This window comes from Eupeodes corollae, chromosome 2, assembly GCF_945859685.1.
Source record: "Eupeodes corollae chromosome 2, idEupCoro1.1, whole genome shotgun sequence".
NCBI lineage: Eukaryota > Metazoa > Arthropoda > Insecta > Diptera > Syrphidae > Eupeodes > Eupeodes corollae.
In genome coordinates, this window is record NC_079148.1 from 79,455,794 (window position 1) to 79,482,218 (window position 26,425).

The 26,425-nt window shown below is 29.2% G+C and overlaps 1 protein-coding gene across 2 annotated transcripts; it reads right to left on the reverse strand.

Moving 5' to 3' along the window:
* Positions 1–826: 826 nt before the first annotated feature.
* LOC129947783 (uncharacterized) lies at positions 827–21,336 on the reverse strand. Of its 2 annotated transcripts, none has more exons than XM_056058483.1 (4): positions 21,079–21,336; positions 5,308–5,456; positions 1,262–1,391; positions 827–1,174 (listed from the first exon to the last, which is right to left on the reverse strand). In XM_056058483.1, the coding sequence occupies exons 2-4, from the start codon at positions 5,363–5,365 to the stop codon at positions 928–930; spliced, it is 435 nt and encodes a 144-aa protein (XP_055914458.1). In that variant the 5' UTR covers positions 5,366–5,456; positions 21,079–21,336; the 3' UTR covers positions 827–927. The 2 variants fall into 2 exon arrangements, with proteins under 2 accessions (XP_055914458.1, XP_055914457.1); XM_056058482.1 differs by lacking the exon at positions 21,079–21,336 and adding an exon at positions 12,073–12,719.
* Positions 21,337–26,425: the final 5,089 nt, after the last annotated feature.

Sequence of the window (26,425 nt, forward strand, 5' to 3'; positions counted from 1 at the left end):
GTTTGTGTTTTTAATCTATTTTTTTTTTTGGAAACCTTCAAATACCTACAAATTAAATAATCGTAGAGCCGATAGTCTAGCTGCTAGTGCTCTTAAATGTATTATTTGTAATATATTTTAATATGTTACTGATAAAAATAAATAAATAAATAAATAATAATAAATAATCGTATTTGTAACACTATAACCTATAGGCTATACCTACTTATTGTTCCATAAAACTCACTATTAGTTTTACTGCAATGAAAGTGGGCTGCACTGAATTATAATAATCGCGCTTAAATTTATTAATTATAATAATCGCGCTAAAATGGGATCAAATTGAAAACTTTTGACTTAATGCTGTGCAGATTTTTTACTTCACTATTGTGGACTTCCTTTGCTTCAAAATGCCCGTTTTTAATGACAGCTTCTGCTTTAATCGTTTTTTAAGCTTCAAGATTCATTAGATATTGTAGACGAATTCGAGTGAATAACTTCTTGTACTTTCCTGGCATACAAGCAAAACTAATTAAAAATATTAAAATCGTCTTATTTGTTTTAAAAATAATTTTTATTTGTACAGAAATTACATATATTATACAAAGTAATAAGTATATATTATTTAATAAAACTAATAATGGTGTCTAACAAAGAATTAGTGATAAAAAATCATATTAAAAATATATGAAATTTCAATAAAAACGGATATGTGTGTATGCACTATAAAATCTTCGGTTATATAAAATACAAATTAAAATTATTATTAGAAAAGTAAATTACGTTATTATAAGGTGATACTTAAATGTTAATAATAAATTACTTTGTACGTATACATATTTAAAAAAAATTCACTCAAGAAAATTTAAAATAAAATAACAGTTCAGTCTATTGTATTGCCTCTTAGGATTATTAGCATATTTAAGATGCTAAAAAAAATTACAATATTCATAAGTGATGTATCGATATCGCATTTTTATCGTTCTTTGGTCCAAGACTCATTTCGCTAGCAACGAATGCAGAGTTTAAATTTCCAAAATTATTTGGAATAATTGATATGGAAACAAGTCGAGGGTCAGTATCTTCGATGCTGATACTTTTGGTGAAAATAGGCAGAATAGATGATCGCTTAAAACTCATTTCAGATATTTCACTCATTTCGGGAGATGGTGGTGGACTGTTTTGGTTGCGTTGTCTAGAAAAAAAATGAAATGGAAATATTATAAACTTAAGTAAAACATATCAAAAGAGAGTTGTATAATGTTTTTTAAATAATTCTTACCTTTCTTTGCTTTTGCAGCCAATCAAAGTTATTAGGATTCCTAATATCACAAAAGCTGCAAGCATACCTGATAAACCGGCCACAAGTGTCATAACTTCATGTGGCTCACCATCTGATGTAGCTTTTGGGACTGAAACAAAAAAAAAACAAGTATTAAAGTCATATTTCGAAATTAAGGTTTTCAAATATACTAAAATCTACGAGGCTATGTCCTTTAACTTATCAAATAGCAGGATTGTTTTTGATCTGTCCTTATTTTATTGTAACCACTGATAGAAGCCAGGCTTGGTTAATAAATTCAAGACAAGTTTTAAATTGCAAATTGTCGACAAAATTGTCTTATCCTTCTAAGTGTCAACCAATGAATCGTGTTACTCCCATTAAATATAGTAACTTAAAAATATTCCCATAATCACTTATATTACATAGGTACAACTAATGTATGTTATATTTTTGTTCTTAACTTATTTCACTTTTCTCGTTGTCATCAAGTTCAAAATACACGAAGCACAATACAGTGCGTGTATTTTATCAAGTATTTCCTCATTTTGATTTACACAAAAAATATAGTACTGCTATGCAATCGTGAATCGTGTAAGCCTTAGGGTAAGCAATTTGAACTAACAAACGAGACCAGAATCGACCTTGCCAATAATTTACCGACAGTTAACGACATATGTATATAACAGACGCGGAATTGTAAATTACATAAAATTGCAAGAACTCGGATTCAATCACCAGTACCGGAGTGCTTTAAAGAATAGTTTGAGGAAATTAAAGGCGCCGATAATTGGCCCGAGAATATTTTTGTAAATCAATTTTCAAGATTTGCAACCTTTAGCCAAAGCCAATGGGTAGTATATAAATACAAAGATTTTGCCATCTCCTGAATCAAGATCGAATGTGATTAACTCAGAAAATTATATGTATATTTTGCATGAATTCCTTCCAAGAAATAATTTATTAGAAATGTAAGAATAGTTGTCTTTTGTTTAAATAATTTGATATTGATTGCATACAACATCTGAGAATTCAACCAGAAACCTTTAATGCGGAAATAAATTTTTGTTAAAACGTAGTACATGAGATTGAGGCTTAATCAATATTAAGTGTATCTTAAGTGAAAAATGAAAATGCTAAAAACCAATGATAGCTGTAACTAGCCTACCTTTTAAACTAGAAAACTGATTTAGAGAGAATAATTTTTACAAAGAAACATTTGTATTTCTAGTTTTTTGTTGTTGTTATTGACAAAACATTGTTTTTCTTGACCTCGAATAGAATAACCATTGATTATTAGATATTTTGTTATGATTTTTTATTGAAAAACCTACACAAGTTGTTTTTACAAACAAAAATAGGTAATATCTTTTAGACTAGGTTAATATGTTTATACTCGTTTAACTTATTTGTCGAATTAGAAAACATAATTTTTCCATTTAAGCATTTTCAAATATCGATTAGATACAATTATTATTATTTTGGAGATAAAAACAAATTTACACAGATTTAAAATTTCCTAAAAACCATTCACGAAAACAATTATGAAAAAAACAAAAAAAACTCGTCTGAAGTAATTAGTTGAGTTTCTGATAACTTAATTTTTAGTAAATCGATAACCGCAATATTATGTAACTTTAATTTCATCAATTAAAGTGAGATTTTCGATGACATATTTATTGCTTCGTAGAGAATTATTTGTTTTGAACATTAAAAAATGACAAAACGAATCTCATTTCATTTAAACTCTACGTTCTGTAATATTTTTAATGCTATAATTATCCATTGTTTGATTTACTTAACTTTACCACTATAGTTTATTCCTCTATTAATGATTTTAGAATTTAATTTAAGAACATTTTGATATAATTTAAAAATGTCCCAGTCAACAGTAGTCGAAATGTCACTAAGTTGCAATGTTTCATGTATCGATTAAATTTCAATTTTTGCGAACTGCATTAAGTAAATATAAAATAAGCTTAAAATTTTACACATGACGTGTGTTAAAAAATACAGGTGTTTTAAACCGGATGAAAACATATGACAAAATATGACTTAGCTTTACATAAGTTGTTGTATTATAACAAATACCTTCAAATCCAGCACTGATTTTCGCATTTAATAGCAGTTGGTTACGCATAATGTCAACGTTTTATTTACAGCTTGTCCAATGGGAGAGCGTGAGAATTATTTTTGTGTCAAGTTGAATTATTAAAACACAGCCGGTTGATCGCGCAGCAGTTTCCTTCCAACTATATAATTTTACGATGACTAAGCGGCAAGCGGTCAATGTTCTGACAACTGCGGACAACTGTGGCGGCCGGCAAGGCGGCCATTATCATTATCTATATTAAAAGTAGGTAGGTATAATCATTATGTTAGGTCGCGAACCGCACGCCGCCGCCGGCCGCCAGCCGCCTGCGGCTTCTATATGTGTTGATCTAGACAAACAGGCGTGTGCTCTGTGCTGTTCAGCTATGGCATCGGCACTAAAACAGAAATAAAACCAGTTGCGAGTTGGCTAAATCATTTAGGCGCTTTCTTGTTTTTTTGTGTGTTAATGTCATTAAAACACTGTCTTAGCTTAGTTCAGGTAAGCACTGTATTCCTTTTCCTTCCGTTCTGGACCGTTTGAGTTTGTTTTGTACGTACTTCCTACAGAAACATATTGTTGTTTGTCAAAGCGGAAGTGAACACCGCGTGAAAAAAGTTGATTGACTTTGTGCAACGTGAGTTTATTTCTTGCAATCCTTCAAGCTTCAACTTTTATTTTTTGTTGTCGATGTTTAATTATAGTTTTTAAAAATATACATTTCATTTTTGTCAATATGTAGAAAGTCTTTGAATATTAATTTACCATATAATTGGAAAGCCTGTTTTATTCCTACCACACTTTTAAAATTATTGATTCTGCTTGAAGCTAATGATTTTTTGAATGTATACTGTAGTTTTCGTTAATCACTTGTGGTTTTTATCTTGATTTACTTTAAGATATTAGCATTTCAATAATTCGGCAATAATATGTTTTTTTGTATTGTTAAAACTAATCAGTAGAAAAAAATAAACATTTTGCTAACTATTGTCAATTTTATTTGACATTGGAAAAATAAACAAGATTAAGTCGACAACAACTACTAGTGACTTAGTTTTTTTGTCAAGGTCATGCAACGAACTTGAATTTGTATTTGCTTGTACTGTTGTTTTCATTTGTTTTGACACACATTGCTGTTTTTGTTTTATTTTTGGATAAACTTATTAATTACATAGGTTGTTTTTTATATTTTATATATTAATTAATTAATTATTTTTGTTTGTATAAAAAAAGAGTAGCATTTAATAAATAATCTGTGAGATCTCATTCATAGACTGGGCTGTAATGTGGTAATTTGAAATATTCAACATCAATTAATTTTTTGCAATTTACAAATTCTACCTTTTAACCTTTTTTTGTAAATAGAAATGATATCTTTTGTTTATAGTTATGATTTTCGTATTTGAATTTTATAAAATTCTATGTGACTAATTTAAGTCAAGAATTGCATGGACTCAGATCTCTTCACAGCTCTATTTCTAAACAAAAATTAAGAAAATTGCATTGCACTCTGAGACTGAGTTCAATAATAGATTTAAGTGTAAAGATATCAGAGGAACATCTTCGCGATATAGTGGATGAGTATTTGGGTACACGAAAGATCTGCTCATCGTTTTAGACTGAAGTCCAACTGACAGTCAGTCAAATTGATTACATGTGGTCGTGGATGAGAAGGAAACACCACCTTGCTTCCCGGCTATAGAATCAATTACAACGTTTGTAATAATAATCTTTTTAATACAAATAATATCTAAGTTGTCTTTTTAAATTATTTTTAAATGAATAAAAAGGAAACTTGGAAATCCAATCGCAACCATTTCCAAGAAACAGAAAATAAATATGTTAACTTTTAAATCGTAGAAGTAATTATTCTTAAAAATCTTATTTAATATTAAATATCCCTTTAAAAAATGTAACTATACACACATGTACCTAGAATAATTGAATAACTCACCGGAATCCTCTATAACGAATCGTTTTGAATATGGTGATTTTAAGTAATTATTGTCCATGTTTTTTGTATGTATAAAAATGTGTATTCCCGTTCAAAGTGTTATGGAAAATAAGTTGTCTGTTACTCCAGAAAATGTCACACGAATAAAACTGGAATAAAAATACAAATTTTTAATTATTTTTTAATTGTTATAAAAACTTTAATTTTAATGTAAATTTATAAAATTATCGAAATAGTATTTTTCTATCATGACAGTGCCACACAGAAATTTTACAATATTTTTTCCTATAGCGCCATCAAATGTATATATTTTTTAGATATCTTCCTATTGTATTCAATTTTATCCAAAGTATTATCTGTAGATAAACTAACACCGAGAAAAATGGATTGAAAATATTCATAACAAACTAAATGAATGAGATTGTTGATGCCAGTTATGAAATCATTCTATCTTAATCCAACAACTTTAAAAGGGTTGCCAAAACCTAACGAGCAAATGTTGTTGATTTCAATTTTTTTGATTCTCGATTGTCGAAAAATACAATTTCAAATCAAAAACAATAATTTTTGTTTCAAAAAAAAACATCCTGTAATCAGTGATTTATTTTTAAATTGACTCCTTTTTATATTTAACTTTATTGGCGGATTAGTATTCTGGATGGAAAATAACATCGTTTTTACGACACGCAAAATTGATTCAGTATTGTTTATTTCACATCATGAATGAATCACACCTGGGGTCCAAACTTTTATTGTTTATAAACAAATTAAACAGTAATAATTTTTGAGTCTTGTTGTAATAGTATGTTACATACAAAACTTCATACTTAAAAGAACAAAACGACGCAGCAAGCCAATAACGGTTTTTTCGATCACACAACTTTTTTTTTAATGAATAAGGTTTTTAGTAGCGAATATACTTCAAGGCTATAAGAAATACAAAAGTAAGCTTTAAGAATAATAATTAACCGAATCCAATCAAACCATCTTACTTAGTTGAATAAGCATTTGTCTTAAAAGTTTAAGATTAGCTTTAAAGAAATGAAGAAATGCTTTTGCTCATCTTTGTTCGAAAATGTATGAAAATTAATTGAATTCTTCCATAAGCATTAATTTTGACAATTCTGGGCTTCTAGGAAACATCACTTGTGCCTAAATATTTTTTTTTGGGAATATCACAGTAAAAAGCTATTATTTTTGCTATCTATTTCTTAAAAGCTGAAACTTGGTTGTGCTTAGTTAAGGCACAATAATGAAGATGATACCAGGGGCCCCAAGAGGATAGATGATTCTGTCTGAAACTGACATGTCATGACTTTTTTTTAGAACTTAGTTGGATTTGAAGAGACAATCTGATAATGCAAAAAATCTATTAAAGAAACATTCGCTTAATGTGTGTCTTTAATTAAGAATTTCCAGTTTTGCTATGCTCCAAGTCTTAAGGTAAAAGAAAAAGATTTTTTTTTTCAATCAAACACCTTATTGAATTGTTAATTTTTGCAATCTTGCGAAAGTAATCAAACTATTTAGTTTAAAGTTGTTAGAGTACATGTTTTGCATTTTTAAATAGATAAGCATAAAATAATAGAATAGAATGCAATACACCTGAAATGAATTTAAATTACAACATTTACAATTTAATAGTCAAAACAAAATATGCGACTTATGATAAAATCTAAGAATCAAGTCATGATATTTTTAGATGTATGTACGTACACATGTACATACGTTGAGATAGAAATCAAATAAATGCTTCCTATGTTCTCAAAGTGGGACTCACCTTATAAACTATAGTTCCTTCATTACCTATACCTTAATTAAATTGTGTATGCCAAATAATTTTTAGTTCAATTTACAGTTCAAACGTTTTTAATTTGTATTTTTGGTACCTATAGGTAATTGCTTTTTGTTACTAATATATTTAGCATCGAAATTTCCATATACATACAAATGTATGTAGGTATGAGTCATAAGTCATAAGAAAGCAATTGTTATAAGTGTTAGCGAAACATTATGTTTTCAGTTTTAACTAAAGATAAATGTACAAAGCTCAGTATGATGTAGCATTTTTATTTTATTGGAGATCGTGATTTCGATTAAGTTATCACTTCAATTGGAAAAATGGTGCTTACAATGTAAGTTAAATGTTTTTAAATGGATTTAGGATGTTTTAAGACAATTTCAGTTATTGTTGCTGTTGCAATTCCGGTTAAAAAATCACACAAATTATACAGGGTTGCCTTAAAGTCACGAAGCCATAGCTTAAACTAACTGTCACGTCACAAATTGTCTTTAATTTAAATCATTTTGTTTTTGTATTTTACATAGAAGGTACTTTTTAAATCTTGGAACAATAAGATTAATCAAGAAATCAGTTGATGATTTGCAGTTTAAAAGTCAATTGTCGAAGTATCCATAGCAAACACAGCTCAAAAACTTTAGTTTTTTTTTAAGAACTCGTATTTAATTTCGAAAACTAAAATTGAAATCGTACGACTCTAGTCATGTTTTTTTAGTTGTTTATATACATACATTATAACATACCTAGTTTTAAAATTGATTTACTTTGTTTAACGGATTCGGACGGAAAGCACGACCGACCGGATCTGTTTGTTGGTGCAAGGAATGCTGCTTCTTTCACTGCACATCATACATATTAGCACATTTACATAGTTATACAGCATAATTACCAAAACATATTTATGTAATTAAATTTAACTATGCAATTAAGTAATAAAGAGAATTTGGATATCTCAATACAGGCAAATTTTTACCTATTTATTAGAAAGGATCAGTGCCATAAAGTAGCTTTCCTCACTGAAGTTAAGTGAAAATAGGTGTCTCAAAGTACAAACAAAATTTGGATTTAAAAATTAAAAATATTGGCAACTCTAAAAAGACAGAAACAAATAATTTGAAAACTGATAATCTTGGGATTATAAAAACTACAATATTAAAAAAAAACGAAGTCTTTTCAACAATTCTTCTTAAAGAAAAAATAATTAGTTCAACTTAAAATGTTCCGGCAAAATATGGTCAAAATCACTTATAGTTTTGTCGAACCATCAGCCAAGTTCGTAATTAAAACTACCCAAGGACATAACGTGTGTCTTTGTGTAAACAATTAGAAATCTAAACATATTTTTATTGAAATCTTGTACACCACCTGATTGTGGCGCCACATTAAGTTTATTACTAAATAGAAAATATACATTTTTTAAGTAGTTAAAGTAACTTTCCAGAGACAAACAATTTAAACAAGTGGCGGAATAATTTTCAAAAAATATGTTTTATGTTTGTTTAATTATAAACCATAAACAGATATTTGTTTGTTTGCATAAGCAATTCTTTCAAATTCAATACATTATTGCATTTTTTAATACTCAAAGTAGGGAGCTCGTATAGTTCGCAAAGTTATCACAGACAAAAACAACTTATGGTTTATAAGACCATTTAAACATGTACCTTAATCTAATTATAACTACCTTTATTAAAATTAATAAAGAAATAACTTTTGATCTATTGAAAGAGTATAGCACGCGCCAGTAAATTTTGTGATTATTATTTTAATAGATTTTTTAATGATTTTGTTTTGTTGCAATTTGTTTTTGCTTTCCTAGTATGTGATGAAAATTTATTTACCCACTTATTTTTGTTATGGAGGATATTTCATCAACAACAATTTTCAATAAAAGTAAGGAACAAAATCATGTACCTAAAAAGCGCAATTTACAAAACATTTGAACTACTGAAATTAGTTTTCTTTTTTTATACCTAATTAAACTATTTTGCTATTGTATATTTGAAATAAATTTAAATTGCTGTGCTAATAGTGAAGTGCAATTCAGTTGATTGTTGATCTCTAAACAAAAGTTAACAAAAAGTTGTCTGCATGAGATAATAGATCAATAGAGTTTGATTAAGTAACAAAATAATTGGTTTATTTTTTAATCTGAATTGGAATTAAGTTCACTTTTCTTTGAAATATCACTCGCTAAATGGGTGAGTTCGTTGTACCTATGCACAGGAAATTAATTTTAAAAACAAAATAAAACTTTTAAATCAATTCACCAATATGTGTCGATAGGTATGTAGTTAATATCCACCCAATCGTTTTAAGGAAAAGAATAAAAGTGGATCCCATACCACTGGACAAAAAAAAAACAGGAACGGCTTCGCGTGCATCCCAGAACTCATGACATTAATGAAACCACCAAAGGGTGATCATCAATGTAAAATTCAGGTTGTTATATTATACATGAACCTGTAAGACGCAGCTTTAGTTATTTAAATAATATTGTAAGCAGTTTGAACTTCTGAATACGATAAGAATGCGACGAAAATGAGTTAAGAGCATTAAGAAAGAATTTTTCAGAACTTGTGTTATTTTTATAAATTCATTATAATATCGTAATTTAAAGGTCTCGTGTAACATGTTAAGGCAATTTTGTAAGAAATCAACGAGAACGACGACGCAACAGATGTGACAGCTGTCGCACGATGACGCAAATAAAAATAAAATAATAATACTCCCGATAAAATTTTAAAATAAATTGAATGAAAAAAAAAAACAAACTTCAGAGAATTAATCAATAAGAGATTTTGAAATTGTCGTTTTGCTCCCAATAGAATTTTAAAGAATTTTGAATAACTGAGACTATGTATGCACTAAGCACAATCAACGACTTATTGGCGTAAAATATTTATCCGGCTAAAACTTGGTACAATTTTAGATAGTATTACATTTCAAGATTGACTTTTTCGATTTTTCAATTTTTGTTGCATAACAAAATCTGCCTTTTGCCAAGATTAAGGGTTCGATGAGTTGAGGAGGATTTTCAAGATTTTGGCTTAGTAAACATTGCGGTGTTTAATCTTAGAAAAGGCTTAGAAATTTCAAAACTAATGAGACAACAATGTCTGCCTACCTACCTGCTTCAAAACAATTCTACCTAAATTCATGAAAAATGTTAAATCAACCCATAAATGTTTCTTTTACGGGGACTCAGATATGAGGTATATGTACATCAAATAATAAATTTATACATTTCAGTGAATTAGGTAATTTAAATATTGGGTTTTAATATCTCTTTTTTTGTGTCTGAATAACATAAAGACATTCCGTATAAGCCAATCCAGTATTTTAGTATAATGTTTTATTTGTTTATAATGACATTATATTTTAGTAATTAAAATTTCTCTATACATATGCATGTGTAGGCGATTACATTATTTAAACAGGTATGGGAAGTTAAAAACGCAATGGATTTATTATAATATATAAAGTGTTTCAAAAACAAATGGATTTGAAAAACAGAAAGATTATTTTAATTAGATTCTTATTTTTTTTTTTTTGTAACAGAATGTACTACATTTGAATATTGCAGTTGGGAGAGTCTTTGGTGTATTTAATAATTCAAGTGATATCTTATATTGAGAGAATTTGCGCTGGCAGTTTTTAAAGAACAAAACATGAACACAAACTAATGTATAACAAAAATCAACCACTTGCCGGCGCGGCGCGCGTACAAGCAAAACCAAATTTTAAAGCCAAATTTTAAATTTATACCTTTCATTGGATTTAATTATAAAAAATAACGCCTAAGCATCTTCCTTCAATTCTGAAATGGTTATTGTGATTTAAAAGCCAAACTTCTATTACAAATACAGTCTGAGGCATAATTGTTCACAATAGTAAAGTGATATTCCCATGCTCTTTAGTTCAACGGTGAGAAGGACTCAAAAATCAAATCTTCGTGTCAGGTTATTGAGATATCAACATTTTAAATTATTGAAAATTGGAAAAATAATTTGATTAAAAAATCATTTTATGGTTTTTCATTTCATAATTTACCATAAAATGTAACAATCATATAATTGATATAACGAACTATGCTTATTTTCACTTACTTGTTTTTATAGTTAATTAAATTAATTTATGACTACTTGATTCATAAAATCAATAAATAAACTCACAAATTCAAAACTGTGTCACAATCGTAACAAAGTATGCTGTTCAATTATGTTAGTTATTTAGGTTTCATTGCTATACAAAAAAAAAACAATAAAATTTACAATATGATCACATTATCTTGCTTTTAGCAAAAGTTTAACTAATAAACATGAAACATTAGCTTTTGAACTCAACAATAAATTGCATTAAGCACTATTGACAAATGTAAAATTAGATCAAGGAATTTAGATATCGTTTCAATTTTTTTTTCCAAAATTAAAGTTTAATGTTTTTTGTATAGCTCAACTCATTTCAGAACTTTTGAAAATCAGATTTTGAATTTTCACGAGAAAATTTTGATCTAGACCATTTTTTTTTAATTTGTAAAAGCCTTAAATATGGTAGATAACATAATACAATCACATCGATAGCTGCAAAGGGAATCAAAACATACATTTTGGCATTCATAACAAAAATGAAAAAAAAATATTTCAATATAAAAAGTTTAGTATGTTTTTTGTATAATATTTGCGTTTAGCGAAATTCTGGAACTACATTTGTATTATGGACTTAATGCCAACATTTATGTTATTTGTCACTTTCATCACTTTTTTTATATAATTAAAAACAAACTATTTATCAACTTTTAAAAATTAAAAAACTAATTCGAAAGCTGATAAACAACATTTTGGATAAACTTATTGAATTTTAGGCTAAATAATTCTTCACTCAACATATTTTACTAAATTTATTTAATAAACTTATAGATAATCAAATAATTATAACAAAAATGAATACAAAACAAAACTTACTTTTTTAAATTTAAATTTGAGAGTAAAAAATAATTATTTATAAAAAACTTTGTTTATATATATGTATGTATTTCAAGTCCTCAATTAAAGAACTATTGAATCCAATTTAATCGAAATCCGGGCCACAATTTCACAATTAATTATTTAGAAGAATCGCGAAATTAAAAAATCAAACTTGTTTTCAAAAAAAAAAAACAATCAAAATTTGAAGAAAAAAACACCATGAAGTAAAAAGAAGTCCTCTTATAAATTAATAATGAACGATTGTTGTCGAATGCTTTTTAATTTTGTTCTTAATCAAAATTCAATTTAACAAAATTTTAACACCAAACCTCACTCGCAAAAGATAAAAGTTTTTAAAAAATAATTAATTCAGTTTGCAAAAAATAATCGAAAATCACAAAAACAACAAAATTCTTAAATACGTTTGTTTTGATCTAAAGGTGTATAAATTACGCTGATATCCCGCGTCGGTCGTTCGTGGGAATTCTTTTCAAAGCGGTAATGATTCAAGTCACTGAATTTAATTCAGATCGATTCAATAGTACGAGTTGGTACTTCAAAGATCAAACAGTGCCAAGATTTTAAGATCCTTGTGTCGCGGATGGGGAAGCTTGTTTTAATGAAACTGCTTTCGCTAGAACATCAACTTTTATATAAACTCCGATGTAAATCATCAACCAAGTCAATCCGTGACAAAAAAAAACCCGGCGCGCGATAAGGTATATATACTATACTTGCTTTTGATGATTGTTGAGCTGTACCGGTGGCGGCCGAGGCGTATGGGAAGTGTTGTAGATACGAGATACGAAGTACCCCTGCACAACTTAATGTAGTACCTCAATCTATACAAACTATAGACAGCAGTCAAGTCATCATACAGTGCTCGTATAGAGGGTCTGATGGTAATGGCGTTAGTGGTACAAAAAGCTTAATTGCATAGCGTGTTTATGGAAAGAGTATAGGTAATATGAGTGAGAAATTGTTTGAAGCTAAGGGGGCGGCTTAAGGCGTGATTGTGACGTACCGGCCGGCCAGGCAAGCCTGCCTCTAGTTTGCTGATAGTCATGACAAAATCTGTATATCTTTAGCTTTGAACTGAGACAACGCCAACACGTTATGATAGCGATATCAAATAATGGTTGATGTCATGTGAATCTGCTGATTGTTCTTGACTTTGCTTTGAGATGTTTCCAGAACTTTTTTATACTCGTCTTGTATAAAATAATGTATGAATAGTAAGCATTTCACCATAATTGGAGGAAAGACTGTTTAATATAAAGAAAGACTTGTGCCGCTGCGTGGCGATGACACGACATCTTCATGTTCTATTAGCTATGTATACATCCTAATATCAGTTCTTCTTGCACTCAAAAAATTAGTTTTTTTGATCGATTTAAGTAATGAATGTAAGACCTTATTTGTTTTGAAAAATTAAAAAAAAAAACGAATTTCTTTACAAATCAAAAAAAAAAAAAAAAAATGGGGTGGCGCAACAGTCCGTTGTGAACCAGGGCCTAGTGACTTACAACTCTCAACCATTCCTGTGTGCGAGTACTGTTGTCAGGAATGGAAGGGACCTACAATTTAAGGCCGAATCCGAACGGCTAGTTTGAGAAAGCACTTTTTCATGACAAGAATTACTCTTGAAGGATTTGTCAATTCCTCGCAAGAGGCAGTACCCGCGAAAATTAATTTTTTTTTAAATTAAGCTGTCACAGGCAGGGATTGAACCCTAGACCCCTTGCATGACAGTCCAACGCACTAACCATCATGCCACGGGTACTACTTTACAAATCACAATGGAGAAATTGTGCCTGTGGTTGGTTAAGTTGTTGAATGGCAAAATTTAACCAAATCCATTTTATTCCGTGAGGCATTATTTATGACTGAGTGCATCGAATGAACCATATTGGAACTAGTCTGATACCCTGCTGTCTTGTAACAAACGCTTCTAATGTATATACAAGATGTGAAGAGAGTGATTTTGAGCTTCTTCTCTTTCTTTTTAATCCTGTTTAGTTTTATGATCAAAAACTACATTAATTTATTTTATCGAAATTAAAACCTGTTTTACATATAAATAAATAATATAGTGGGTAAGTCGTAGGTATATATACAAAGCGTTGCTCTACCTCATAAAAAAATAAGGAAAAATAATGAAGTTTGTCAAATTGCAATAATATCATATATATAATATCAAATTGCAGAAATATCGACTGCTGAAACATTTAAAATTTTAAAGGGAGCAATGTTCAAAATGACTGCATATGGATATCAACAAGCTGACAATCAACTATAACCTTAGCCGATTCCATAGTTTGAAATTGTATCGTTTTGTACCGATAAAAGATATAGAAATCAAAATAAAGAAGGAGTTGGAAGGTATACTAGAAGAATAATCTACAAGACAATACAAAATTCAATTCGAAGTTCAATGGTAAGACCTTTTAATTTTCTTCATTTTTAATTGTGTTTTCTCTCAGTGCAGAAAGTTGTTTCTATGCTACGGACACTTCAAATTTGTCACCCTTCTTGGTATCTATTCAATTCATGTACGATAAGTAGGTTCTAAGAAGTATATTGTTGCGAATGGAATATAAAAAAATTAGCTTCATTATAATATGGCAACCCCGTTAATTTGAAATGGCGCGCGACTTTTCGGGACGTGATATTTTAATCCACTCACAGAGGGGACAGGGCTCTACTTCCTAGTTGTTACAAATGTTTTCTAATGAATGGAAAAGAACTACGAAGTTTAACAAACTGTTAAGTGACATGATGATGATTGCATCTCATAAATCAAACAAATTGAAACAATTTAATCACTTTCAATACCTACCTTACTTATCGTAAATATGTACATTAAATAGATTTATACAATATAGCTTGCATTTTTTCTTAAAAGCTGATTGACACGTTCTCGATAGGAGGTACATTTACCTACTTGGTAGTTAGAATTTAACATGGTGACGATTAACGATTATCTTTGTCACTTTAGAGGTAAACAAATTTGTTTAATACGACACGTGCTTTTGTTTATGTTTATGTTGATTGAATACAAAATTAATTTTTGTCTGAATTAAATTATGCATAAAACTCCCCCTTACGCCTATCAAGGCCAACCTGTTATTGACTTTATAAAGACATTTTTATATTCACATTTTAAATATTTTCTTGACAGAGGCTTTTCTTTAGGTGACTAGCTTTAAACATATTTGTATGTTGATCTTTGTTCAATTAATAAATCAAAAAAAAAAACTATGCGTCAGCAAGAAAACGCACGACGCATCACGGAGATCGTGTCGTGACAATGAAAATGAATCTTCTAATCTAACGCTTCTATATACAAAACGTAACAATAGTAGAATTTGTCTTTCTCATTTTTCTTAAAGTGAATAAAATTAAGCCGGAATTAAATCGGGTTACAGACTATCTAATGATCAATAAAAGAGTCAAGAAAAGAAAATTAAAATATTGCGAAAGTATTAACTTAGTAAAGAGTATGCGCAAAACAATTCATCATTGAAATATGGTGGGAGGGCCTAAGGATGCGATGCCTAAAGAATCTGACTTAAGTATTATTTTTCGTTGAATTTTCATGAAATATTTTAAAATCATGCTTGAATACTTGATAGACTTCTCGAATTACCAGTATGTGATGCGTTTCAAATTGATTTTCCTTGCTACTTTTTTCTTTGGAAAAATTATACTTTTGATGAGAAAACGTTACCCTGTCCTGAAGAATTTTTCCGACATCACTTCAATAGTAATACTTTCACGATAAAAATATGGACCCAACCTTAGGTATAGTTTGTTTTGAAAACAAAAAATAAAAATCATAATTACTGTTTAGTATATTAACAGCCTGGAAAGTGTTTGTCCCATAAATGATGTAAAATTCTATCTCTTGTAGATTAACTACTATAAAATTGAATAAATTAATAAAAATACATATACCTACTCCTTAAGAGACTTTAGTCATTTAAGATGCAGACACTCGAAAGTTGACAACTAAAATTTGTCGGAAATTTGTATGGGCAGCGGAATCTCAATGGTATGTTCCATTCTTCTTTAAAACAAAATTGCCCAATCCATCTCCTTCAACGGCGTGGATGGTAGTGGCGGTCACTTTTGTATCGTGATAAAGAATTTCTTTCACTGGAATTGGATGATGGACTCTGATGATGATTTTTTGACATAGCAACTTTACTCAGGAGTAATGTGTATTATCACATTACCTTGTTTGACTTCGTTGATTTTCATCTTGAGAGATTTTCTTAAGTCACAGGGCTATTTATGCCAATAAACCTCAAACCACATTATATCCTCAAGGCCGATATCGTTCTCAGATTTATTTTATTTGAATTTAATAATGCAAAACCTTTCATTTATGCATATGGACGTTGACGTCAATTTCATTAAAGTTTATGTGTCTATTTTTACTTTCCATTTCAGAAGCTGATTTAAGAACTTCGGCAACTTTCATAAGAAACACAATAACAAAGACAGACATACATAAAATTAAAACTGTTGCTAATTGTTTTGTTTACATTAAAACAATAAAAATAACAACTGAATAAATAATAAAGTAATTTTTAATAACAAATTAAATGTTAAATAAATTTTTAAAATAATTTCCAATGTATACTGAATTAATTTGATGTGTACAATTGCATTTTTTTACATTTTCATGTTGTGGGTTTGTAGATATTTTTATGTTTTATAAGAAGAACAAAATTAAAATTCTTTTATGATCCCTCATTTGTTATTTGTTTAATTTTTATTTTTAATTTAGCCACCATTTGACTATTAAACTTTTTATGACCAATCGTCATGGATTCGACAAGAGGCATCCGGTTCTGGCCTCATTCAATAGCTATCTATCTACGCCATCTCTTCAGCGTAAGGCTTGCAACGCTGTCAAATACCAAAAGTACTACAAAGGATTCTCCGGGCAGATTCATATTTGCTCATGCGAGCTAATGTTGATGTTGAGTGGTGTGGATAGCAATCGGGCTATTTTAACTTGTTATATTGGTTATGGGCAACCTACATAGTGCTAACAATTTCTTAAATTCTCTCATGGCTTTTTTAATTTCTACCCTGGCTTGGCTATCGAAAGTCTTTGAAACAAGTTGGAATAAATTCTAGACATTTTTTCGTCACCTGCCTCAAATTTAATCGGTTGAGGATGAAACCACTCTGATGCTGTTCGATGATAGTGTTAGCGTATTGGGCTATCCGTACTTGTAGGATAGAGGAGAGTATCTTAAAGACTGTACTCAAGAGCTCTATAATTGCTACACGTGATGATATCTAACTTGTTTGTGCTCATATATTTAGTGCACTATAATTCCATGAATTTCCCGATTTAAAGTTATCCCTCTAAATAAAAAGAACTTGCCTGATATGCCTTCTTATAGCCTTCCCGACGTCTTCTATGATTGATGGTGGTGGTGGTTCTTCTTGAAGTGGAAGAGTATCCACTTCTTCAGTGAGCTTGCCAATCCTCAGTTTCCCTCCCCGTCCTTGTAGTATGTGTAGTGTTTACTGATTCGAAGGATTGGTAGACATTTGATTGAGACTTTAAAGAGAATCAGTCTCCCGAAACCCCTGCGTTTGCCAGTAACTTATTCCACTTTGGATTTTTAACAAATACTTTTCTGCACACATTTTTCAATTGCTTAGAAAGATGTCAATAATGGAAACAAATTTCAATTTGTTTTTTTTTTTTTAAATGCTCTGAAATTCAAATTTGACTTGGTGTTATTTTTTTTCTTTACATGCTTTTGAGCACCAACAAAAATTACTGGGTGAATTTAACATTGTCCTTTTTCGGATTTGCATGACTTCATTGCAATTCAAAAGACTTTTTTGTACTAAGTTGGCAGCAATCAATCATCAACATATAATCAATCATATTTATAAACCAAAAAAAAAGCATTTGATTTTGAATTTTAATGAGGTCGTCTTATCTTATTCTCAATTGTAGCTGAATGAATACATTCTTTGTTTTGTTATGCATAACAAAATAATACATTTTAAAATTGTTCAATGCTTAGTCAGCCGAATTACTTATCAAAACAGTCTACTATCTTAACCTAAGTGAAGCGCAGGGAATACGATGCTGTTTATATACAAAATTTAAGTTATTTTTTTACGTTCACACAACGTCACAATTTATAACCCGACAAAACTAAATTAAATTCTATGGTGGTGACACCAATATTATACCAAAACCAACATCTTTTCAAGGTCTTTAATAAAAGAAAAACAATTTTTTTGTTTTATTATACACATGTTAAAGATGTTTTATTTTTTAAGACAAGACTTTTAAAGCAAGCAATGTTTTCTGCAATCTACTACGTAAATTGAGATGTAAAATATGTAAGACTTAATTATAATTAACCAACGTCATGCATCACATTATAAATATTTAATAATTTTACCGAATAAGCAAAATAATATTCACAAGTTACTTTACAATTTTAAATCAGTTAAACAAAACTCATTGCTTATTTATTCTTATTTTTGTGATTTAAAAGCCATCCGTTTAAATTAATAACATTGTTAACGATTATTGCCATCAGTAAATTTCCCTAAATCGTTGTTTGCATTATTAATTTAATATTTCTGCTTTATAAACACGAAATCAAATACTAATTCAAATTGTTTTGATTATATTTTTAAATGATAAACACATTACATTATCACAGACGTAAATATTATGAATGGCACGCGGTCTTCTTTAAAAATATACATAGTTTCAACTTGGATAGGAGTTATTGTAAGAGAATATTGTTTTGATACTTTTTCCAAGTAATATATAAAGTCCGACTTACAGTTAATTTATAACTTTGTATGAAGAAAATATTGGTTTTATGAAAACTTTTATACCTTCACTTAAGGTAGCGTACTCGTATATAAGACTTATTCTTCCGAAAATGTACCTATATTGTTGAGTAAGGTCAGCTATTTAAAATACAAATGTTTTCTTATCTTGAAACACGGGCATATTTATTTAATTTGTTTATAGAATTTAAAAAATTATGACCTAATTGTCGTTTTCTGGTTTTTATCTTTCTTATTTACTTAAAAGAAAAAAGTCTCAGTATGCGTTTATGCGGAGTTTTAGGTCCAATTTTTAAGAATGTGCTAACTTTAATCTTGCATACGTGATTAGTGGATAAATAATAAATATCAGAGTTAAACACTTAACAAGCCCGAGAGTTCTAATAATAGAGAATAATCCAAATGTTGTAAATATGTACCAAGAAAACTCACAAAAAACAATGCAAAATTCCTTAATTGTTGAAATCAACTACAAAATGATGATTGGTACTCGCAATCGCAATTCGCATGTCTTAACATCAAATGTCTATCAGCACCGGGTCACATATAACTACACAACTAGCGTTGTAGGAAATTGAGATTTTGCAGCCTTTTTGTGTACGAACAAACATCGTCCAAAAAATTAGCAAAACATACGTTCAATATTTTAACGAGTGTGAATTAACCTGTTAACGTACCGGTGTTTGTTCCTTATGCTAATAAATAATAAATAAATAAATTGGGAAGTGCCACATTTAACATTTAGTGTCAAAAATAAAAAAAAACTCATTTTTTTATTTAATTTCTTTTGTTGTGTTATGTACATACATACATATATGTATTAAATGGAAATATTTATCAAATTTGAAAATATGTATGTATGTAATTAGGAACTAAGATCAACGAAAAAACATTTGTGGCAAATTTTCAAAAATGTTGATATCTTTTTCCTTTGTCTTTGAATATTTTCCCATAAATTGAAAACGAAAAAAAGCAAACATTTTCTATCCTGTGATGAGACCGGATGAATTTTTAACACATTTTAAATACGTTCTGTACATCTATATACATACATACATTACATATGTATACATGAAGCTGTCTTTTATTTTAAAAATTTATATTAAAGATTTTTAAATACTTCGAAATCCAAAAGCCTTTATTCTTTTGTCTAGAAGATGTACTTTCCAGTGTCACCGTTCCACTTTAAAAATCTTCGTTTTATTGTTACTTTTACGTTTCGACAAACATTTTTTTTAAATTATGTATCAATCTATTGGGCAGCTCTTATTTTTCAAACTTCCGTCAAAAAGAGGGTTGTCATGCTCTGAATTTTGTTTGAATTTTAATTCATATTCAAACACTATATTCTACTTTTTACGTTTGAAAAACTGTCCGTATAATTGACTGTTTTAAGTCATAAGTTTATAAGACCTTTCTTTGGATCCAATGAAAATATCTTTTAACAAATTTTAAATTTTATTAATTAGTACCTCATTTGTATCTAGATAAATCAAAATGCTATTTGATAGGAAAATATTTGTCTGTATATCGTGTTATGCGTGTTCAGCTAGAGTTTAGTTACAATGTTTCTTCCATCAAGGAATAGAAAATGCCGAATTTCATCATCACATCTTTAGTTGTTAGTAAGCATTTAATAAAGCAATCTCTACACGCAACTTTATCAAATTTAAAATATGATAGTTATCACAATTATAAAAATCAACTAATTGTGAACGAATTTAATAAAAATTAAATAAATAGGTACGTATATTTATGCATGATGGCAACATTAATTATTCTTACATCCACGATTGATTTACCCGTAATTAATGAAATAGTTTACATTTATAAAGAGTTCCCAATGCCGCCTGAAACGGAAGAAAAAACTCCCGTTTTGCTTAATGTGGTTATAACGTCTGTCCAATGACACTTACTGCTTGTAAAGGGACATTAAAGTTAGACAGACATTTCTTTTAATCTTGTAAATGGTGGAATAACAAAATGTCGCCTCAAATGTGTCCAACCTTCATAAAAGACTCGAGTGATTTCTTGATGATGTTCGATTTTTTTAATCAAATGTGTGTCTGAGCAAATAGAATTCGTGCGACATCTAACTGGTATTTTTTTTGTTTAGCAGTTAAAAACATAAGTTTAAAAAACATTACATACATTACTGGTTAATCTTGAGATGCTTAGATCGGAGAAGTGTCATCAAATTGCGTTTTAAATGTACCTAATTTTTACTTGAGCGATTAAAAAAATGTCGTAAAGAAAAACTCTGTTTGCTGCAGTCCCAAGCTTGTTTATACAAAAACAATTATTTTTCTTGCTAATTTGCTATTTAAGTTGATGATTGGCGGGATGTCACTATAATTAACCGATACACCTTGTTTGTTGGAAATTTAAATAGAAAAAAAAACACTTATTTTTTTCGATAAGAACATTCTCATCACTTTCACCCACGGCTATCGTAATTTTTGATTAAATTTATAGGTTTTTTTAATCAAAAATAAATCACAATGTAATAAAAAGATATTGTCCCAATCATCGTACGTTAACTAGAATTTGATAAGACTTAAAACAAAAAAATGTTTGATAAATATCTTTACGAAGCAGCGTTACTATATCGCAGAAAAATCTTTTCAACAACTGAAAAGCCAACAAAAAAACTTTGTTTTGTCGTTTGCTTTGCGAAAAATATAAAATCAATTTAAAGACCACGTATTTTTAGAAATGCTTATTTTTTGAAATATAAAAACAATGCCTGTTAGGTGAAGCACACAAGTTTGCGCGAAAAATGTGCTTTTGTTTATATCAAATAGAATTAAACAAAACACACCAAATATATTGTTGCGCATACGCCATGTACAACCAAAGCACTACTTAATAAGTTGTTTTTGTTTACTTTTAATAATATAGGAAAAAAACATACATACCTTCTGCATAAGTGCGTATGACAGACCAATGACTTGTAAACAAAATATACATAACAGACAATAAATGGAGGCATAATTTAACAATACATATGTAATATTATTCAACTCAATAAATAATAGTAATAGATTCTTTATATGTTTTATATTGTTTAACGCTCTAAATACATATCTACCAAGAGTGTGAAAAGTTAATCTACTTGTTGTTTTTTCAGCATACAAATCTGCTCACTTATATCACCATGGTCTTAAAACATTCAGAATTGAAAAGCCTTCGACCTTGACCGATCGCTTTTTTTTAGACTACGCAATATTTTCTTCTGTTTTTTATTCTTTCTTTGACGTTACTTAAAAACATTTACCGTTTTTGTGCCAATATACATACATACATATACAAATGAAAAATATTTATTTAGAACTTTTCTGAGTTATTTGATATTTTTCATTTAAACAAAATATTTGACGTGAAGACGAAAATTACTCCTATGAAAATTGGTTGTGGGTTGAAAATGACGTAGGTTGTGAAGGTGGCGCATTTTCGCTAATAAACTTATTACTTTAAGTACGGTCACGTGCCAATGGTAGAATGGACGGTACTATTTGATGTAAAATTCAGAAGTTTTTAACATTTTGTATGACACCTGGAATATTTAGTGTTCTAGGTCTAATTAATTGAAAGCCAATTCACATATTCCTTAGATTAAACATCGCATCACAGTGATGCTATAAAAATGATTAGATCATTTATTAACCTACAAATATATTAACTAGACTTGATGTTATAATGTTATTTGGAAAGAAGAAATCAGTCAGCATGGATCTTCAAACTCACCTTATTTTTAATTAGTGCAATTGCTCGAATTTTTATTATTGACTAAACCGTTTAATATTTAATGAGGTTCACCACTAACAAATGTTAAATTGTGTGTTATATGAACTTCTTAAACATTTTTATTTTATTTCCAAGGAAATTTCTTCAGTTTAAAAGCTTTCGTCTTTCATTAAACGATTCATAAGAAATTGCTTTACCTTACTTAACTTTATTTAAGAGCGAGATAAAGTATTGTGTTTGAGTCTGAAAACTGAGATTCAAAAACAATCAAAATAATTATGATTTTCTACAGAAAATAAAGTTGTACAAAACTAAAGACACCGAAAAAATATAGAAAGGCAAGATACAATTTTTACCACTTGTAACAATAAATTGACTATCTTATAACTTTTCTATAGATTTATGGTATCTCGCTTACAATTACCTTATTTAAAGATATTTTATATTTAATATTCAGTTCCTTAAAAATAAAAATAAAAAGTTAAAATAACTTACACGAAATCGTTACTTATGTATATTTTTGCAACTGCACGTAAACAAGAAATGTTAATTACAAAAAAAGTACTTTTTAAATTGAAATAGTTAAGTGATATTTAATGGAGCATTTCCGAATATTTAAATTTATTTATCACAATTTTAACTTCTTGAAGATTCTACTTTTCAAACTTTTGACCATTCAACTGTTCAAACTTACAACCATTCGTTGTAAGTTGTAACTTATTCAAGTTCCTTGTACTATTATTTCCTTTCTAAAATACTATTAGTTAATAATGTTTATAGGGAGAGAGGGGACCTACTTAAAATTTCCTGGAATGCATTATTTTTAAAAGTGTATTTAGATCAAATGGTTTTCCTATTTTTTGAAATAAAGGCCCTAAATCTATCGAAGAGTAATGAAACGTTAACCAAGAACTGCAATACGAATTTGTAACTTAATCAATTTCTTTGTACTATCATTTCTTTTCTTCAATAATGAGTGTGACCTAAAAATGAACCCCCATATGTTTTGTAGATAAGATAATAGTAAACCTAAATTTGATGGATATAATGCTAGTATAGCCTTTCAAAATTCTTTTAGTCATCTTCAAAACAAAAACAACAGAAGGGTTTTAAAATTCTTAAAGCTGTCTTCAAGGGCCAATTTCGAACATCTTCGCAGATTATTTTAAGACCGCTTTCGCAGATTTTTCTTCTACAAACACCTCTCTTCTTATTACTTGCGACATATAGGAACTATGTATATGGCAAGTTTTGCATTCGTGCAAAATTTCGAACTCGAGATTTTAATCAAACATGATATTACGATGGTATAGAAGTCGAAAAAAGTGGGTCCCGCGATTCCGTCCGGTCGGTTTTGTCTGTCTGTCCACGCTCCTACAGCCTAAACCATGGGGTCGATTGAGTTCAATCTTGGAAGTTAAGGTTTTGAGCAGATTCGCGTTAGGCGTTTTTTTCATTTTTTTTTTTAAGATCAAAAGTAACAGTGGCCCCCATACAATTTTTTTGGTCAAAAACCGAAAATTCGAATTTTCTCAAAAACAAACCGATAGATTTTTTTTAAATTTTCTCTAAAATTTTATTTTTTAACTTTGCTTCTTTCTATAAGAAAACCATATTTTTGTATTGCTCAGGAAAGGTACCGCTCATAGAACCGTTATTTTGTTTTTTTAATTTTCTCAGCAACTTATGAACTGATTTCAATAATTTTTTTTCTGAATACGCTCCAATATTGCCTTAACAATATTTGATTAACAAAAATGCAATTTTTAATTCTTTGGATTTTTTAAAAAATATTGAATTTTTATTTTTCAAAACTCTATATCTCAAAAACGGGTCAACAATTTTTTACGAAATTCAAACGTAAGACGTATATTTACAATCACTAAACAACTGCATTCCAAAAATATTTTTAGAACAAAATTGGAAAATTTTATATATAAAAAATTAATTTAAAAAAAAACCGCTCTAACGATTTTCAAAATAAAAATTTGAAAAATCAAAGGTTTTTTTATTTATAAAATGGCATTTAAATTTTTGAAGACAAACTTATTTTTCAGGTAAAATTTTGAATCTTAAAATATTATTTTTTAAATTATTTTTATAGGGTGCATGAGCCCGAAAGAGCGCATTATTTTGACAAAATTGTAATTAGATTCCTATCTTTCATCCAAATTAATGCATTTGGTACACATTTATATATGATATAAATACATGATTTTAAAATATTATTCTTTACGAATAAGATTGTTTCACACATGATTTACTGGCCTTCGCCTATATAAAAAAATAAATACTTAGTACCTACAAGTTAAAGAAACTGGCCAGAGAGAGTATATGTATTTTCTATTAGAATCACTTTTTCAACGCATACACATTGTACCTATTTATAAAGGTATTACGTACAACTTCTACAACTACTGCTTACGTGTCACTTCTTAACTAAAATCCAAAACGCACAAGAGCCTGACTGTAAACAACACATGAACAGCAATTTCTTGTACTTGTTCATATGCTTGTTTTTTAAAACTTTAGTGAAAAAAATAGACTGAACGTAATAACTCCATGTTTGCGCTGAAAACTTAAGAAGGAATGTAGTATGCACCTTCTAGCCACCAATAACATTCCTTCATTTTCATCATAAACATGTCCTTATCTATCTGTCTGCATAAAGCTAAGCACGCCAAGTGAACTATTCTATGGTCGTTTTAGACATCTACCTGCTACCTAACTACACAACGAATAGGCGATCGCCTTACAATTTAAACATTCATGGTCTGCCTTTTTCTTATCTTATTTATTTTCCATCCTGGTTCTTCTAATATGAAATAACAATAAAGCTATCTAAAGGAAAAAAGCTTTGAAGGAACAAGTTGAATCCATATGGATCGCATTGTAGCTTTATAGGTAATAGAAACCATTTTTCATGTACAAAGATCGTACACAAGTAAAACAAGACTTATGAATGTAAATAAAAACAAATATCGGTAAAAGATCCTAAACAGCTGACTTAAGCATGCAAAAGTTTGTTTCATCCCCTTATTAGATACAATATTAAGCCATTTTGGTTGTTATATAAAGTGCGTTGATATAAATAAAACAAAAACAAATTCATCAACCTTCATATGGAAGCTCTTTATGTGAAAACATATACGAGGATAGACTCAAATAAAATGAAGGAAATGGTGTTCACTTTTTGGGTCGAAAATTAATTATCTCCCTTATTCTGCTGGCTGCTTATGGGAATGGGAATAATATTTTTCTCTCGCTCTCGCTGAATTTCTCCACTTTCGATACTAACGCCACGCCAACGACTCGGCATCTGGTCGCCCTAAAAGTTTCTGCTCATGAGAGTACTATGGTTTTCATATACCTATAAAGATCGTGCGGTTTTTTTGACAATTCAAATGGCATTTATATCTTTGAAGCCAAACTTATTTTACAGGTATATTTTTAAATCTCATATAAGTACTTTTTTAAACAGACTCTTTGCATACAGGAGCAAGTTCGTGCGACCCAGTCGTGCATTTTATTTTTTCTAACACACATAGTACAGTCATCTTACATCAGTATCCATTCTATCAATTGTTTCTTCAGTTCTTCAGAAGTAACTCTACATTTCATTTTAAACTCAATTCTGGTGTACCTCAACAAATTCATTATGTTTTAAATAAACTACATCGCTAATCTATGCAAGCGATGTTATAAAAAATGTTGGAATTATGAACTCCACCAAAAATTGTAAAGAGCTACA

Excerpts from the sequence above, each read along its gene's own strand:
- LOC129947783 (XM_056058483.1), bottom strand. The coding sequence starts at position 5,365 with ATGGACAATAATTACTTAAAATCACCATATTCAAAACGATTCGTTATA. Across the intron at positions 1,392-5,307 it reads ATTCGTTATAGAGGATTCCG|TCCCAAAAGCTACATCAGAT; the intron begins GTGAGTTATTCA and ends TTTTTGTTTCAG. Across the intron at positions 1,175-1,261 it reads GGCTGCAAAAGCAAAGAAAG|ACAACGCAACCAAAACAGTC; the intron begins GTAAGAATTATT and ends TTTTTTTTCTAG.